This window comes from Numida meleagris, chromosome 13 (genome assembly GCF_002078875.1).
Source record: "Numida meleagris isolate 19003 breed g44 Domestic line chromosome 13, NumMel1.0, whole genome shotgun sequence".
Taxonomy (NCBI): domain Eukaryota; kingdom Metazoa; phylum Chordata; class Aves; order Galliformes; family Numididae; genus Numida; species Numida meleagris.
The window spans coordinates 4407972-4425862 of record NC_034421.1 but is presented as its reverse complement, the minus strand read 5'-3'; the positions used below and the strand labels follow the sequence as shown (position 1 = coordinate 4425862).

The 17891-nt window shown below is 62.2% G+C and overlaps 2 protein-coding genes across 2 annotated transcripts in view; one reads left to right on the top strand and one right to left on the bottom strand.

The window, feature by feature from the left end:
* Nucleotides 7-6172, bottom strand: FSCN1 (fascin actin-bundling protein 1). Its single transcript, XM_021412281.1, has 5 exons — nt 5304-6172; nt 1412-1568; nt 745-866; nt 451-618; nt 7-313 (listed from the first exon to the last, which is right to left on the bottom strand). The coding sequence occupies exons 1-5, from the start codon at nt 6124-6126 to the stop codon at nt 111-113; spliced, it is 1473 nt and encodes a 490-aa protein (XP_021267956.1). The 5' UTR covers nt 6127-6172; the 3' UTR covers nt 7-110.
* The window catches only part of ACTB (actin beta), a 14445-nt gene continuing 4454 nt past the window's right edge, over nt 7901-17891 (top strand). The window contains exons 1-2 of the mRNA XM_021412285.1: nt 7901-7907; nt 16463-16465. The gene's annotated coding sequence lies outside the window, so the exon portion shown is untranslated. The remainder of the gene's footprint in view (nt 7908-16462; nt 16466-17891) is intronic.

The following is a 17891-nucleotide window of genomic DNA, read 5'->3' as shown; positions in this document are numbered from 1 at the left end:
AAAACAAAAAAAAAAAAAAAAAAAGAAAAGAAAAACCAACAAAAAGAACCCAACAAAACAAAACGGACAGGGGAAAGAGAGGTTGGCAATGGGAGGTACGCTAAAGTGCATTAATATTCCCAGAGGGTGGAGGCGTCGATGGCATCGGCGGATGCTTTGAGGACCCCGGCGTGGTCACCCTTCAGGTATTTGCCATTGATTTTGATGGCCACTTTGTTATAGTCGCAGAACTCAAAAAAGAAGTCCACGGGCGTATCGCTGCTGCTGGTGACGGACGACTCGCTGCCCACCATCCAGTACTTCCCAGTGGCATCTGTGGGCAGAGCAAACCCGTGAGCCACCACGGGGACCCAGTTGGGGCATCCAACACCCAAGACCCCCCCCCAAATTCCCTAAAATAACCCCAAATCCCCCAAGCAGCGACAGACACGCACGTCACCCCAAGCTCACCCTTGATGTTGTAGGCTCCATCGTTGAACTCCAACTGGAAGACGTCGTAGGAGGAGCGGTTGGAGTCCAGGGTGCCGGTCACCTTCCGGCAGCCGATGAAGCCGTGCTCTCCGCGCAGCACGATGATGGGTCTGTTGATCAGCTTCATCACAAAGTGCTCCGTCTCACCTACGCCGGGGGACAGCGGCCATGAGCGTGGGGACCCGTGGGTGGCACCATGGGGATGGCGAGCGGCGTTCCCGTTTGTCACCCGCCTGCCCCTAGGGTGCCTCAGAGCCCCAGAGCCCTCCTCACCTGCTGTCTCCATGGAGGCTGCCAGCTGCCCGTTCTTCTTTGCCGTCACGTACTTGCCGTTGGCGGCCCGCAGGGTGATGCGCTTGTCGCACCACTCAATGTCGAAGTAGCAGCTGGCGTTCCTATGGGCAGAGCGCGGCTCAGCGGGGACACGGGGACCCCCAGGGGCTGGGGACAGCCAAGGCGAGGTGTCCCGGTTGGGTGGGATTTTGGTGGATGGGGTAAGCCATATGGGTAAAGACCCCCACCCCAAAGCCCCCGGGTAACAGCAGTGAGAGGTGATGGCCTTCAGTTGCACCAGGGGAGGCTCAGGTTGGGTATTGGGAAAGGTTTATGCTCAGAAATAGCACTTGGGCACTGGCACCGGTGCCCGGGGAGTGGTGTGGGCACTGTCCCTGGAGGTGTTCCAGAACCGTGGAGATGTGGCACTGAGGGACGTGGTTTGGTGTCAAGGTGGGGGTGGGTTGGGGTTGGGCTTCATTATCTTAGAGCTCTTCTCCAACCTTAATGATTCTATGATTTTGGCAGCACCAGCCCGCCCCAGGACCCTGGGAATTCTCATCTTTGGGGCGAGCACCTGGGTTCCTCCCTGCTGCCCAAATCCCTGTGCCCGTGGGGATGGCAAACGGGGTCCCAAAGCAGCGGGGGGCACGAGGCGGGGACTCACTTTGTGGAGGCGGTGGACTGGATGCCCCCGTTGGAGGTGAGGGTCCAGTACTTGCCCGTGTAGGTGCGGAAGGCGCATTTCTTGGTGTCCTTGTTGATCTCCAGCTGGTAGGTCTCCTGGTCGCCCTCCTCATCCTGGTTGGCCGACAGGTCCATCCCTGCAGCCACAGGCACACGGTTTGGTCTCCCTCTGGTGTTTGGGTCCAACCCCAACTTTCCATTCGGATGCTCAAGCACAGGGCCAGCCCCCAGCCCAGCTCAGGGCTCATCCAATGGAGACAAACTCGGCCATCTCACATGCAAATGGGCCGTACTTTTTGTGTGGGAGGTGACAGCGGGGTGACTCAATCCATTAACACAGTGCCACCCACGAATCCCCACTTTAGGGCTGCGTTTAAGGACCATCCGTGGGCTGCGCTCTTCTCTCCCTAACCAAGTTCCCCCAGCACCTCCCCCACGCCGCCCGCTCAGCTCCTCCTGCTGCAGCCCAGCACAACGCCATGCCGTCCCGGCGTGCCGTGCCCTGCCCGCTGCCACGGGAGCAGTCTCGTGCCTTGCTGACACAGCGTGCAGGAGCTGCCTGTTGGAAGGGAACGTTTGCTTTCCGCGCCGCGCTCCCGCTGGGAAAGCAGCGCCAAACCCATCGCCTTTGTTCAGCACCGAGAGCAAAACCTCGCACGAGCGCCGCTGCCCCCCCAGCACGTCACAGCCCAAAGCAGGACCCTGGCACAGCACCGTCCGGCTGCACAAACCCTGCGCTTTGCACACCTCCGTGCTCCTCCGCGCCGTGCATTTTGCTGGCTCCTGGGCCTGCAGGAGCAGCGCAGAGCCTGGAGCTGCTTTGCGCTGCAGATCTGCAAGGGAGGAGCAGGAGGTGCCCCCGAGCTCCCACCTGGGCCGGGTTTGGGGAGGGTTTTTGCTTTATCCGCTGCCAGGCGGGGGAGCAGCCGCAGGGCCTGCAGAGAGCGGGGGGAATGGGGGGGGGGTCTCCCACCACCCCCAGCCCAAACGTGGGGTTGGGTTACTGCACGTCAGCGGAAAGGAATGCAATTAGGGCTGCAGGGAGGGAGGCTTCAAAGGGCTGTGAGGGAGCAGGAGGGCTGGGGTCGGGGCTGCAAGGGGGGGGTGGCACCTCGGCTGTGTCCCTCTGTTCCCCACCCCTCCCCCAGCCACGTGTCCTCACTCGCTGCCCCCCAGCAGAATCGCCCTGCTCCCTGCTGCGGGCGTCCTTTAATTACTGCTGTTGGTAAATGCAGAGTCTGGAGCCAGCGCGACGCTCCCTGACCTTGACGAAGCTGCTAATTACAGCTGGAGGCGAGGAGGGGGGCGGGCCCTGAAAAATTCCCTGCGTGGGCACCCGACGGCTGGGGAGGAACCCAAGGGGTGGCTGTGGGGCCCCTGCACGTATATCCATGGATGGAGCCAGGCTGGAGGCGAAGGCAGAGCGTGTTTTGCTAAGCCCCCAGCTCCCAGCAAAGGCAGCTGGGAAGAACCTGGATGGTTCCAGCACCTCGGGATTGATGCCCAAGCCCTCACCCAACCGCCTTCCTGGCATCTCCCAAAGCAACCCGAATCCCAGCACTGCCCCATGGGAAGAGCAGCATGGCACGGCATCCCACGCTGCAAGGAAGGGCAGCATGTACAGGGCTCTCCCTCTTGGATAAAGCTACATTTGCTCAGAGGATGTCTCACAGCATGCCCTGAGATGCTGGTGGGAGCCAGCAGGATGGGCCGGGTTCCTCTGCAGAGCCATGCACATCCCCTCCCCATCCTTCCAGCAGAATCACACTGTACCAGGAAACAAATCCCAACCAATGTTCATCCAGGAGAACCAGCACCGGGGAGTGCAGCCCTGCAAGTGGTGATGGGAACACCGCCAGGGAACTGCTCCATCCCCTCCCCGGCCCTATGCGCACCTCCAGGGTGGGGGGGCTGGGCAGGAGGATGTCAGCGCTCTGCCCTCGGGGACCCTCAGTCCCACAAAGGGCTCTTTGTTGCCGCAGCCACCAGCAGCCATTCAGCAGGGAAGGAAGCTGCACGCTGCTCCGCTCCTTTTATGAATGCAGTGGTGGCTGGCGGGGGGTTCAGCACCCCTCTGGACACGGCCAGGGGGTCTGCATCAATCTGGGCACAGGGATGGACCCTCAGCAGCCCCCAGCCCCGGGCACGACCCCGAAGGGATGGATGCAGCCCCATAGCTGGGTGCACCGAGCCCCACTCCGGCATGGATCCCTCCCTGCAGTATTTTTCTCAGAAAAGGCCCTCGCGCTGCAGGGACCCCCCCCCCCCCCCGTTGCTGGGGAGATCTGCACACCCCCCTTCCCCTCCCCGCCCCCATCGCCCAGCACAAAGCCATGGGGCCGGGCTGCTTCCCCCCCTCCCTGCATCCCAGCGCGGGGCCCCCAGCCCGCACCTCGCCCCACATCTGGTTTTCCCATCTCCGGTGACAAAGGGCTGCAACGGCCCTTCCCCCTGCGCTGCGGCAGCGCCCGCCTGCCTCCATCATCTTCCCGTCCTCCATCCATCCATCCAGCTCAGCCTCCCACCGCCGCCATCCTCATCCTCCTCCTGCTCAGCGTCCCATCTTCCTCTCCTCCCTCTCCTTCCACTCTCCTTTTCCTCCCGCCATCGCCATCCTCCTCCTGCCTCCATCCCCCCCCTCCTTCCTCCATCCTCCTCCAGCTCAGCCTCCCATCACCGCCATCCCCCCTCCATCCTCCTCCTCTCCATCCTCCCTCCCCCGTCCTTCACCTCCTTCCTCTGTCCCCCTCCCCCCTCAACCTCCCGCCATTTCCATCCTCCATCCCTCCCCAATCCCGGGATCAATCTCCCCGCAGCCAAACCCCTTTATCTCAGGGGCTGCTCTGCGCGCACCATTCACTCTCCCGCCGCAAAGCGCCGAGCTCCCTGCGTGCAGATAAGGGTTTAGCTGCAGCCTTGAAACATTACATAAATAAACTTAAAAAAAAAAAAAAAAAACACACATATAAGAAAATTCCCGCTGCGTTCCGGCGCAGGCCGTGCGGCAGCAGCGTGCTCGCACCCATCCCAGCGCGCTGTGCCCCGCGGCTCCCGGGGTTCCCCCCCCCCCCGCCGGCGGTGGCTCGGTGCCCGGGGAGCGGTGCTGCCACGCGGCCATGGGGCGCTGGGCACATGGCGGCGGCCTCGAGGGGACGGGGACGGAGGGGATGGCGGTGGCACCGCGCCTTTGTGCGGGGGCTCCTCCGCAGCGGTCACGGCCCAGCGCGGGCGCTCGGGCAGAGCCTTCCTTCCGCCATGTAACTGGGGAGGGGGGTGGCACTGCGCCCCGCATGGATGGGGGAGCTCAGCCCCCCGCAGCCCCGCTCTATGGGACGCGCGGCCCAACGATGCTCAGGGACGGGGGGGCTGGGAGAGGCTTTGTTGGTGAACAATGAGCGGCTCTGCATCCGTCCACGGCGATGGGAGAACCCACAGAGACCCCCGCACGCCCCCCAGGAGGGTCCTCCCCGTGCCCCTCGCCGCGTTCGGGGTGCTCTGCCGTAAGGATGGGGGGGATGGGAAATGGGGGGGGCGAGGGAGAAACCCAGGGAGCCATACTGGCCGTGAATGGGGGAAGGGGGGGAGTCATGGAGAGACGGGGGCTTCGGAGGGGGCTCGGGGGGGGGCAGAGACCCAAAGGAGGTGTCGGTGGAGGAATGCGGGGACCCCGCGGGAGGGGCGCGGGGTGGGGACCGCTGTGCCGCGGGGATGCGGAGGGGACGATGTCGGCGGGGCGGGGGGCACCTGGAGCAGCGATGCCCGCGGAGCGGCGATGCCCGAGGGATGCGGGCGGTGCCGAAAGCACCGCGGGGCCGCGACGCTCCGCGTCCCCGAGTCACCCACGCGCGCCCCACTCCCCCCGCAGCCCTCACCTTGCCGGGTGGACACGTTCCGGTCGTTCCCAGCGCGCAGCACGACCTGCGGGCAGCTCTGCTCCAGCGCGAACAGCTCATCCTTCCCCACCTTACTGCTCTTCCCCGCCTTCAGCGTCCCGCTGGGCCCCGACGGCGCCAGGTAGCGGCCCTCCCCGTCGCGGAACGCCACTTTCCCGCAGCGGAACTCCAGCGTGAAGGCGGTGCCGGGCTCGGCGGAGGGCACCAGGCGGCCGTCGGCCCGCAGCAGGCGGTGGTCGCAGCTCTGCAGGCTGTAGCGCTGCTCCACGAAGAGCAGCGTGATGAGCGCGTCCACGCCCCACGGCACGTCGCGGTCCACGGCCAGCTCGTCGCGGCGCGGCCCCAGGTGCGCGTAGCGCTTGCGGGCCAGGCTGTAGAGGTTGGCCTGGGGGTGCATGGCCAGGTGCACGCTCCACTTCTCGGCGGGGGACACGGACGGGGCGAAGCACGAGAGGCGGTCCTCGGTGCCGCCGAAGAAGCGGCGGTGCGGTTCGGACTGCAGCGACCACCGCCCGTCGCCGTGGGCCACCACCAGGAAGCGGCAGTCGGGGCCCGGCTCCTCGCTGTCGCAGCTCACGCGGCCGTCCTTGTCGGCTGCCAGGTAGCGGCCCAGGTGGCTCTTGAGCAGCACCGCGCTGGAGTCCTCCCCGTCCTGCTCCAGCGTCCAGATCTGCTTCTTCTTCATGCTGGCGGCCGACGCGTTCACCTTGAAGCCGAACGCCTCCGCCGTCAGGTACTTGTTGCCGCAGTTGATCAGCCCGAACTGGATCTGCACCGGCTCCGCCGTTCCGTTCGCCGTCATCGTGGCACCTCGGCTCCGCTCCGCGCTGCCGCCGCCGCGCCCGCCCCCTCCGCCGCCTTTATAGCCCCGCGCGGCGCCGCCCCCCGCGACCCCTCCCCGCCCCGCGCGGCCCCCGGCGCCGCCAGAGCCCCCCCTCGGTACCCCGCTGCGATGCCCATCGCTGCAGTAACCCCACATTGCGATACCCCACTCCCTCGGTACCCTGCTGCGATGCCCATCGCTGCAGTAACCCCGCATTACGATAGCTCTCCATCGCAGTGCACCCCCCCGCACAGCCCCCGCCGCAATAACCCCCGACTGCGGCGGCCCTTTGCTGCTTTACCCCCCTTTCGCTGCAATAGCCTCCCCCCCCATTGCAAGAGCAAGAGCCTGCTCAGGTTGTAGGACCATCCCCACACTGTAGGACTACCCCCTGCATGGCAGTGCCCACCCTGCACCGCAAGGACTCCTCAGCATTGCAGCCCCTCCCCGTGCATTTCAAGGTTGCCCTCTCCTGCAGTGCATGACCCTTGCTACAATGCAAGACCCTCTCCACGGTGCAAGACTCATTTCTACATTGCAAGGACCCCTCAGCGCTGCAAGAACCCCCTGGCATTGCACGACCCCCCTTCATTTCGTGACCCCACGGCCCCCCTCCTGCAGTGCATGACCCCCATCTGCAGTGCAAGACCCACTCCGCATCGCAAGGATCCCTCTGCACTGCGAGAGAGCCTTGGCATTGCAAAATCCCTCCTTGCCAAGCAAGGGTCTCCTTGAATTGTGGGACCAGACCACAATGCATTGCAATCTCCCGCCCCCACTCTATAACACCAACCCCTGCGCTGCAAGACTCCCTGCTGAATTGCAAACCCCCCTCCCCTTGCAAGACTCGTGCTACATTACCAGCCCCCCCCCCTTACACCTCTCTGCACCCCCCCAGCTGTGCCACGGGGCTGAATTGGAGTAGTGTGAGCCCCAGCCACCCCAGAGCCGCCCCAATGCCCCGTGCCAGGCACCACTGAGGCTGAAGTACCCGGGAGTGGAGGGTCTCAAATCAATCCCCCCATGGGCAGGGGGTGGCTGGGAGCCAGGAGTGGGTGCCCACGTGCTAGCGGGGTCCCAAATCCCCAGCGTCCACGCTGAAGCAAAGCATGGGGGTATTGCAGGGACGGAAAACCCAAGGGTAGATGAGGGAGCTGAGCTGCCTGAAGGGGGACTAGGATGGGCTGCAGGGGGGCACACCCCCAGCCACCTCCCCACCTCCACAGCCCACACTAGTTCTGCCCTGGCAGCGCTGGTTCTGCCCTGGGAGCACTGCTTCCAGCTGCCCCCCCAGCTGCACCCATGGGATGTGTGGGCTGGCCCGGATGGGTTTGCTTGGCTTCGCCCTGCTCTGTTCCTGCAAGTCCAGCTCGCTCCCAGCCCTGCGGGTGCTTGGAAGCAAACCCCACTGCTGGGTTCTGGGAGCGCTGCTGCTACTCTCACTGGGAGCAGCAGGGCAATAGGACCCGGCCACGGGGCCGTGCAGCTGTGGGATCTCCTCCTCCTGCTGCAGCGGGCAGATGGTGAGGATGGGAAAGAAATGGCTTTTCTGCTCGCCAAAAGAAAAAAAAGCAATTATGCATGGGGTAAAAAAAAAGAGTTTTCTCCCCAGCAGCAGGGCGGGTGGCAGTGCCTGGCCGAGCACGCAGAGAGATGTCCCCATGTGTCACCACCGTGCCCCCAGCACTGGGGATGCAGTGCCACGTGGGGCAATGGCTTCTTCACTGCTGGGAGGTACAGAGCTCTTTGCGTTCCTCCCAGTCCCAAAACTTGACCCAGCGCTGGGCAGCGGGGTTATAGGGTGAGGAGTGTCGCTGGGTGATAGTGCATGGGGTGCCCCACTCCTGTGTCCCACTGAGATAAAGGGGTGTCCCCAGAGCCCCCCCGGGCAGATCCAGCACAGAGGCTGCGCCCCTTGGCAGTGCCCACACTACTGGGAGGGGACCGGGATGGGGACACCCGGGAGCCCCATCCTGCTGCCATAAGCCCCCGGCAGAGGCTCTCCCAACAGTTGGCAGGCGCCCGACCTCATTAAACTTGTATTAGGCAGAATCAAAACAAAACAAAACAAAAGCGGAGGCAATAGGAAAACAAAGGGTGGCCCCAGGGAGGGGAGGTCCCAGAGCAGGGAATGGGATTGTGCTGTGGGGGTCCCCTGGGGATGCAGCCCCTTCAGGATCACTCAGTCCCACGTGTGTTAAGGGGCAGTGGGGGCTCGTGCAGTGCCCCCTCCCAGCTCTGATGCAACTGGCGCTCTGCTCACCCTTTATTAACCAGGTTTATCCCATTATCCTAATGTAATTGCATCCAATAAGGGAAATGCTGGGAGCGCTGGGAGTGCGGGGGCATTTTGGTGGGGAGAGGCACACCTCAAACAATGGAGGGAAGAAAGATGGGGCAGTGCTGCATGGCTGCACCCCTTGCTCCTGAAGACCCGAGGTGGGATGGGGCTGTGCATCCCCTGGGATGAGGGTTGGGTCCCCACAGTCCCATGGGAGAACACGTTCTGTTGGGCACACAAAGGCAGGGGAGAGCCCCATTTCTGCTGCCAGACGGCCAGGGAAGGGTTTCACATGGCTCTCATCACACTGTGCACATCTCTCATTGCATTGCAGCGGCGAGGAGTCAGCACAGAAGAATTTGCAGTGTGTGCTCAGCACCTGCCCACGCAGCGCCCCAAAGCAGGCAGCCCCCAGGGCAGGTGGCTCAGCTCCTCCTGACCACAGCCCACAGCACCCAGCCCCCATGGATGGGGTTTGGTGGCAGAGCTGCCATGGCCCAAACCCATTCCTTTGGGACTCATAGGGTGGCTGAAAGCACAGCCAGGGCTGGGGACCCCATCCCAGGCATCAGACCCCATCCCAGGACACCGGTCCCTGTCACAGCCCTGTCACTGTGCATGGAAAGGTGGTCCCATCCTCAAGGCATGCTGCATCCCAAACAGGAGCTGGGAGGAACAGAGGAGCCTCAAAGCAGCTGGAAATGAGTCAGGGCTGCAGGAGGATGTCAGCGCTTCCTGCATGGCCAGAGGAAGCTGCTGGGTTTGGAAGATGAAGAGGAGGAGGAGGATGGGGCTGGTGCCTGCATCTCACCAGCGGGTCCAGCTTGGGGCTGGGGCACATTCTGTTGGTTGCTGCTTCAGGGGTGGGCACAGAGACCCTCCTTTATTTTAAAGAGCATGCACCCTGGGAATATGCAGGTTTGTGTGCAAACCCCTCCTGCAGCAGGGCTGCAGCACAGGGAGAAACCAAGCAAGGCCAAGCCCCAGCATGACCGAGGCAACCCCATCCCCGGGACCCCATCTCTGTAAGGTCTGAGCCCTGTGCTGCACCAGGATCCAGCTGGGAGCTGCCTATAAAGGGCTGGGAGGGGCTGGGGGCACTTCACAGCCTGGAGCTGGGCAGGGACAGGGGCAGGGGTAGATTTGGCTTCTTGCTAGGGTCGGTGCAGGGTCCGCCCCATTGCTGTCCATCCCTAGGCACAGAGGGGTGGGTTTTGAGCTCAGGTTTGGGGCTGGGGGCCACCAGCTGTGACTTCCTGGGCCGAGAGATCCCCTTCCAGATGGATAACCCCATTGTAGCGGTGACAAGGATCCATTAGGCAGGATTAGGAGCAGGGCCACGGGGATTAGCGCTGTGCCTCCCCCCAGCATCCCCCTCTGTTGTGGGATGCAGCCCTGTGGAGCTGTGGGGCTGAGAAGTGGGGGAGCTGGTGGCGATGGGGGGATGAGAAGGGCACCTCTGCCTGCTCCCTGCTTTATCCTTGGGCCAGAAGCCTTGGGGACACGTCAGCAACGGGGCACGAGCACAGGGAGGGGGGTTCCCTGCCTCTGGCTGCAGGGAGGCCTTGGGGAAAGCAGGAATGCAGAGCAGGGGGGCCGCAATGAAACCCAAAACCGCCTCGCGGGGGCCCTGGGTCTCTGCATCCGGCCCTGAGCTGCCTGCAGCTGGAGGCCCCCGGGATGGCCCCATCGCTGCTGCTGCAGCCCCATTGCTGCCACACTGCCCGACGTCCCCAGGTTGTACCCTGCGCCCATGGGTGCTGGGGGTGCGTGGTGCGTCCTGGCTTGCAGCTGCTCTGCCCTTAATGGGTGTGCACTGCAGGAAGCCAAGGGGAGAGTGCTGCCCTTCTGCAGTGGGGTCGGTGCTCCAGGGTGAACACGCAGAGCCCAGGAGCCGGGCACGTGTGTGCACCCAACAACCCTCATGCAATGCACATGTCAGTGTGTGTGCAATCCCTGGAGCAGTGTACACCTCAGAGCACACAATTCCTTGTGCAACACGCATGTTGGTGTGTGCAACCCCTGGCGCAGCATGCACCTGAGTGTGCAAGGCCGTGGGCATTGTACACCCTAGAGGGTGCAGCCCCTGGTGCAGCATGTTGTTCCTTCTTCAAATCAGTGCACCTCCGAACATGCAATTCCATATGCAACATGCATGTTGCTGTGTGCAATTCCTAGTGCAGCGTGCACCTTGGAGCATGCAATTCCGTACGCAATGTGCATATCAGTGTGTGCAATCCCTGGCGCAGCGTGCACCTTGGAGCATGCAATTCTTTGCACAGTGTGCACCTTCGAGTATGCAGGCCGTTGGGAAGCGTGCACGTTGAGGTGCAATCCCCTGTCCAGCTGCACCTGGGCGCGTGAGATCTGCATATGCTGCCCCTTTTGCTGTGCACACGCTCCTGCGCAGCGCAGTGTGCATCCCAACAGTGCCACCCAGCAGCGCGGCCGTGCTCTGCAGCACATCGGACAGAGTTTCAGCTTCTGGAAATGCTGCACGGGGCGGACAACATGGAGCCGAACAAAGCAGCGCGGGGAGGCAGAGGAGGGGTTCGCTGCTCCCTCGGGTGTCTGCAGGGCTGGGTGGGCCCCTCTCCGGAAGCAGATCCCTCGTGGTGGTACTCGATGCAGGGAGCAGTGTCCCCTGTGGTCACCCCATAGGGGCACCAGCCCCGCTGGCAGCATTGTCCCGAGGATCTCCAGGACCACGGGACCTGGCACCGCGTGGATGCGATGAGCACGTGGGATGCTGCTCGCAGTGCTGTTCACCCCGTGGACCTGCACGTGCCTTCAAGGCTGCTTCCCTGGAAAAAATCCCAAAGTCTTCAATTTCTCCAGCGAATCACGAATGGGGGCCGGGCAGGCTGCGTACAAAAGCCCCATAACACCCAGTGCCAGCCGAGCACATTGGGCACTCAGTTCTCTGAGCTGCTGTGAGCACAGCCGGCTCTTCCCCTGCCCCTGCATGGAGTGGAGTGAAAAACGGGGATTTAGGGCAGGGCCAGGTGCTGGTCCCCGTGGTGGCAGTCCCTTATTTCCAGTGGGCTCTGAAACCATCCCGTGGACAATGCCCTTCACCCCCAGCCCCAGGTGCGCTGAGGCGCTTCCAAGTGCACTCACACTTCCCAACCTCTCCACCATATTTTTGGTGAAAAATGACATTTTAGAGCCTCGATGACACACCATCACCATGCCGGGCATTTACCCTCCTTTCCTTCGAACATACATTTTTTATTTTTTGCCGGCAGTGACATCTTAGCACCTAAACCAGCGCAGCGCCGCTGTGCCCCGTGCCGAGCTCATTGCTTTCCCCAGGGGATGTGCTCCCCGCTGACCCTTGGCTCAGTGACACGGGTGACACGGACCGTGCTGGGTGCTCGGCGTGGCTCCGGGGCTGCGCCGCTCCTCCCCGTCCCGTCCCCCCCGCGTGTGCAGGAAATGGCAGTGACGGAGCCGGCGGGCTGGGGATGACTAAGTTTGGCAGTGCTACCTGCCGCCTGTTTTTCCTTTTATGGAGGACTCTCGCGGACGGACGGAGCCATTCTGCACAACCCAGAAGGGATCCACCCTGACCCTGGGGACGGCCGCCGCCAGCTTGGGGACAGAGGGGATGGTGATAGCAGGACGTGGCTGGGCAGTGGGGTGGGTGGTGGGACGGAGGTGTGCCCCCCTTTCCCCATCCGGATGGTGCACCCGTGCGTTTTCACTTTCTGTTTTAAGGAACTGGACGCGGCCCCAAGCAGAGGCTTGGTCCCTCGGTGCCACCCCCACGTCCCCACGTGGCTGCCCTGGAAGGCGAGACCCCACATCCGTCTCTCACCCCATTGCTCAGCCCCTGGGGACGTGGGGAGGATGGGGGGTGACAGCTCAGGCTGTGCTCCCCGTGCCTCGGTTTCCCCACTGCAGTGCTTTGCAGGAGGTTGAGCACCCAGGTCTGCTGAGCGTGGGGAATCCAGGGGGGACTCATCCTGCCCATGGCCACATCCAAGCTGGGGGGCTTCCAGGGGGCTTCCAACGGGAGCATCCCCACTGGGCGCCCACGGGCACATCCCTGTGGAGGGACATATCACTGCAGGGGGGCAATGCTGCAGGGTGGGGACGGGGTTGGCAAAGCAACGTGCAGTGTGAGCTAACAGCACGGCAGGGGACCTGGAAAGTCCCTGGTTAGTGAGAAAGGCAAAGAGAAAGGAAAAACAGCCGCTTTGCTCCCAGCAGCCTGGATGGTTCGCAGGAATGGGGACAGCTCTGGGGACAGGCGGTGCTCCTACAGCACCCAGCCCGCGCCGGGGGGCCGGCAGCGCTCCCCGCGCTCTGTCCTGCATTCTTGGCATTATTCTCCTTTTTTTCTCCTCCTCCTCCTCCACCCCGGGACGCGCTTTCAAACCTCTCCATTTATGGCCAGGAGGTTAGGTCAAGTGGGAGGCTGAGGGGATGCCCGGGTCCCTGGGGAGAGAGGGGTGGGGGACAGGGCCACCTGGGGGGGGTGACAGCGGTGATACTTTGGGCATTGCCCCCCGGGACCCCCATCGTGATGCTGTGTGCCAGTGGGGTGGTGATGGGGGCACCCTGAGCAGCTGGGAGGGGTTGGGCAGAAATCAGCTCCCGGGGCAGGAGAGGCTCTCTCTCTGCTGTTTTTTTTTCCCATTCATTTCAATGAATTTTGGTTTATGGGGAGGGCTGTCTGTGCCCCATCCAGCGAGGTGTCACCGGGACGGGCTGAGATGACTCCGGATGATGACATGCCCTGATTCATTGGAATCATTTATATTAAATAAATAAAAAAAGCAATGAGTGACTCAGCGGCAGCCCCGGCCACTCAGCAGTGCTGGAGCTGCTCAGGGTGAGGCTCTCGCGATGGTTTTCCCTCCGTCTGTAATAACACCTCAGGGTGTTGCTGTTGGGAATGCACTGGCCTGGAAGCGGTGCCCTAGGAATGCTGGCAGCATGCTGGGGGGGCACACCAACCCTCATCCCTGGGAGGGGGTGGGGAAGGGCATCAGCACATTGTCTGAAAGCTCAATGTGGATGAGCATGGGGCATCCTTTGGGGCCTTACCCCAAGGTGAGATGCCCCGAATCCATCCCTAAGGGGGGGGCCCCACTGTCTGCCTGTGCACCCTGCGGACACCGGCTGGTCCCCCCCAGCTGACTCAGCCCGACGGGATTCCCACAGTTTCCGTCAGGTACTGCCCGGAGTACACTGGGGAAGAGATTTCACAAGCGCCAGTAATTAATGCTAATTACAGAGCAGCGACATGAGAATCATTTCTTCCCCCGGTGTCCTTCCAAAAATGGCTCTCCGCAGGTGTGGCACAGCCTGCGCTTGTCATTAGGCACTGCTCTGCCTCGGGGGAGGTGAAGCCTTGGGCGGCCGGGACTGTGGGAACAGCACGATAGGGGATGGGTCCCGAGGTCCCTGATGTCCCTGAGGTCCCCAGTGAGCTACAGAGTGATGGGCTGGAGAAATCCACTGTCACCCCCGAGAGGCACTGTGCATGGCTGGCACTTGGGTTTTACACCAACGGGACTTTGCTGAGATTTAGTTTTTGATGTGTCCGCACACCTCCTGCTGTCTTGGCATCTTCCTCCCTGCAGCCATGGGAGGACAGCTCACGCTGCTCCAGCCCGCTGGGAACTGAAGAGCAAAGGAGGATGATGCCAAAACCAGTGCCCATTCCCCCTGAGAGGGTTCCTTTAACGAGGAACCAGTCTGCTGGTGGAGAGCCGTGCTGGAGGACAGCACCTGGTGGCTGTCCTTTATGGGAGTGGGGTGCATGGGGACACCGGTACCCCTGGAGGTGGGCCAGCATCAGCAGCACCTGGAGATAAGTCAGCAGGGAGTGGAGTTTCCTATTATTTTTTATTATTATTATTTTTGCAAAGAGCTGAGGTCTGGGTTTGGCTCTGCAGCAATGCCCCCGGGCAGAGCACTGCGTGCTCCAAGGCCCTGTAAGCCTGCAGTCACACCCGCCTTCCATCAGCTCATGCCCAGGTCCCCTGTGTGGCACACCAAGGGGAGCACAGGTGGGCCATGGGGCTGATGTCCTCCTTGCAGACAGCAGGAGAGACCCACGGTGCATGAACACAGCTCTCCTCCTGCATCTGCGTGGGCTGGAGCGTGCACGGGGGAGTCCCAGTGCCAAAGGGAGCGACAATCAGAGCATGGCACTGACGGCTTTTGTTTAACTTTCTCCTGAGATCTTATCTGCTGCCAGCAGGAATGCGGGGAGCGGGCCAAAGCACACTGCAAAATGAGGTCCGGAGGGAGAGGTGGAAATGTGGGGGGCAATGGGCTGAGAGGGGAATAAAATGCAGCAGGGATCAGTGGTTTCCCTGAGTCCTGAATTCAGTGGGTCCTGGGGAGCGAGCTGGGTGTTGGCCCTGAAGAGTGTACAGCAATGGGCTTTTGTTTTCAGCATGGCATAGTGGTGCCGAACCCCCAGAGCATCCCTTAGGGACAGTCCTCCAGGGCAGCACTGTGCTGGGACCCCTGAGGGCTGAGCAGGGCTGAGACATGCGGAGAAACCCAGGGAGCGTCAGCTCTTTCTCTTCCCCTTCTGCTTTTAGCTGGAGGAAATTCCCCCAGGGCTGCGCAGGGGCTGTGCCAGCACAGGGCTCAGCTTGACCCCATATCATTGCTGCTGGAGAGCAAACCCCAGAGATGTGCGGAGCAGCTGAGTACGGCCTGGCTGTGCCGGTGCAATTGCACTGAGCTGGGGAATGGCCTTGGGGGGAAAACAACATGGCACTGCAGCTGCCAAGGCCGAGCACGGCAGCAGGGGGGGGAAGATTCATCCCATGTCCTCTCCAGCAGCCCCAGCAAATTCTGCCCCGAGTTGGCTATCAGAGGAAAGCGATGAGTTTGTGTCGCTTTGCAGCATGATGCAATATAATAGTTTGTCTCGGCTGCAGGTGGGGAGACGCTCAATGTAACATCAGCCCATGCGGATGGGTGCACGTAGGGCCTGGTGCATGGAGCACCGCAAGGGAAAGCCTCCAGCCTTGCTTCAGGAGGCACTGATGCATGGGGGAGAGCTCAGAGGGTTTGGTGGAGGAGAACAGAGAGCGATGCTGAAAGGAGGAGAGGGAGAGGGGACAGCAGTGCAATGCAATGAGTGAGGAGGATGCCGAGCGTTTGCTTCCAGGGGGAGAGGTGTGCACCACATCCATCCCCGGGAAGGTGGGGTGGGGGCTGTGGTGTTGGGATGGAGCCGGGCACAGCCTCTGGGCTCTGTGCTGGGCTCTCACCTCCAGCACATCCCCTGTAGAGCCAACATGGCCAGGGCTGAATCGAAAAAGAGGAAGGGGCCAGGATGGTCCCACCCGCACCATGGAGATGTGGCCTTTCCCTCTTCCTTTTGGGGAATGGGGGAGGGGGAGCGGCGATCCCAGAAACCCCCCAACACTTGGGGTGAGGGGAAAAAGTGGCCCCAAAGTGCAGAAATCGGAGCAAAACACAGGCGGGGGGGTTGGCACTGGAGGCAGCCTGGCTGTGTCTGAGCCTCCTCCACATGCTTTCACCCAGCCCAAGGACAGCAGGGAGAGGAGAACAAAACAGAGGCATGGGGGGGCTGCGGTGCCCATGGCATCCTTGCACCCGTGGCTCTCAGGATGGGGATATTCCCCTGCTGTGCCCGGTTCCCCTTGGACAGTGATGGTCCTGGCTCGGTGGCATCGCGGTGGCACCGTGGGGAGTCCCCTACCAGCGGCACACAGTGGGGCTGGCACTGCTGCACGCCGGATGCTGCGCTCTGATCCAACCCCATAATCAAGGGAACGCGAATTACCCCATCATTGCCCCCACCACCCCTGTCCCACCAGGGCCTCACACCCCACGCTGCCTTCTGGAGACATTCCTCATCCCAAACCCACAGCCCCATGGCTATCGTGGGGCATTTCCCATTGCCGCCCCATTATCAGCACCGCACACCTCCCGCTGTACCCATGCCTGGTGGCTGCCCTTCTTTGACGTATAATCTTCTAATTAATACCCGGCCTTGTCAAAGTGGAGCACAAACGTTAATTAATTCCCCAGCAGGTAGGTAATTAACAGTGTGACTCCCATTTTGCTGCGAGTGGGGCCGAGACGCAGAGACGTGGCACCACCGAGCCCACGGGGTCCTGGCACCCGGTGCCCGAGGAGATCCCCATGCGCTGCGGTGTCACCGCCTCAGAGGGGACAAAGGTGCCCTGCAATGTCCCTGCAGCTCAGCTCTGTCCCCAAGGCTCCTTCCAGTTCAGAGGGGGCACAGCACAGCCCTAATGCGACCCGTCCTTGCAGCATCCCAGTGACAAAGACCACACTGCAAGACCCTGCACAGGGCTGGATCCTGCTCCCCTAATACCGACCGCATTTCTTGCAAGGCCCCTTAATGCAATTAATCCGCGTGCACTCATGCAATGCTCCGGAGCTGCAAAGCCCCGTGCAGCGCTGCTCGCCGACACCATGCACCGCCCCGGCCAACCCCGCAGCACGCGCTACAAACAGGAAAGAAACAAAATATTGCCCAAATGTAGGCAAAGGCCTGCTGCTGCCCTGACCTCCGCCGGGCCGGGCCCTGCCTGACTCAGCGCCTTACTCAGCGCTCGCTTCCTCCCTCCGGCTGCCACCGCTGCAGCGCACACCCTAACGAAGCGTGGCCCTTAACGGGCTCCGAGGTGCACACAGTGCACCCAGCAGTCCAAGGGCCAGCCAGGAGGTTTGCGCCGCTGCTTGCTGACATTAGCATTGAACTTGGCCCTGGGTAGCGCTGCAGGCCGGGCGGGGTGGGTGCAAACAATGCAGTGCGTGCTGCACCCGGTGCCCCTTCCCCTCCCTTGCAGCAAGCAGGCTGCACCCCAGCACCAGGCCCGTGCATGCATGCTCCTAGTGTTATTGCAGCTCGGTGCATGCATGCTGCTTGGTGTCGTTGCAGCCCTGTGCATGCATGTTCCTCGGTGCTGTTCCAGACAAGTGCATGCATACTCCTCGGTGTTATTGGTGCTCTGTGCGTGCACACTCATTGTACCACTTCATCTCAGCACATGCATTCACACTGGAGCTACTGCTGCTCGGTGCATGCACCCTCATTGTATCACTGCAGCTCAGTGCATGCATGCACACGGGTGTTATTGCTGTTCGGTGCGTGCATGCACATCAGTGTTGTTGCAGTTCAGTGCATACACGCTCATTGCCCATGGCCATCGCCGCCTCTCCCACTGGCACTCCCCGGGAGGTGACTTCAAGGGGACCGCGGGACCACCTCGGGGTGGGGGCAGGGCTGCACATGCGGACCCCGCTCCCCCTCCCCAACAAAGCACTGTGGAATCAAAAGGAGCAGGAGGGGGCGTCACTCCCCCGCCCCACACCCTCACCTCGAGCTCAGCCCCACGCTTTGCTTCCCTCTCCCCATCTCCCCTCTCCCCACCCCCAGTTTTGTATTTATTTATTTTTTAATTATTTTGTGCAGCGATGGGGGCGGGAG

What these genes read in the sequence shown, in the direction of transcription:
- FSCN1 (XM_021412281.1), bottom strand. Translation starts at nt 6,126, where the DNA reads ATGACGGCGAACGGAACGGCGGAGCCGGTGCAGATCCAGTTCGGGCTG. An exon ending in GAACGTGTCCACCCGGCAAG is followed by an intron (nt 1,569 to 5,303) that starts GTGAGGGCTGCG and finishes CTGTGGCTGCAG; the next exon opens with GGATGGACCTGTCGGCCAAC. An exon ending in TGGAGCCTACAACATCAAGG is followed by an intron (nt 314 to 450) that starts GTGAGCTTGGGG and finishes CTCTGCCCACAG; the next exon opens with ATGCCACTGGGAAGTACTGG.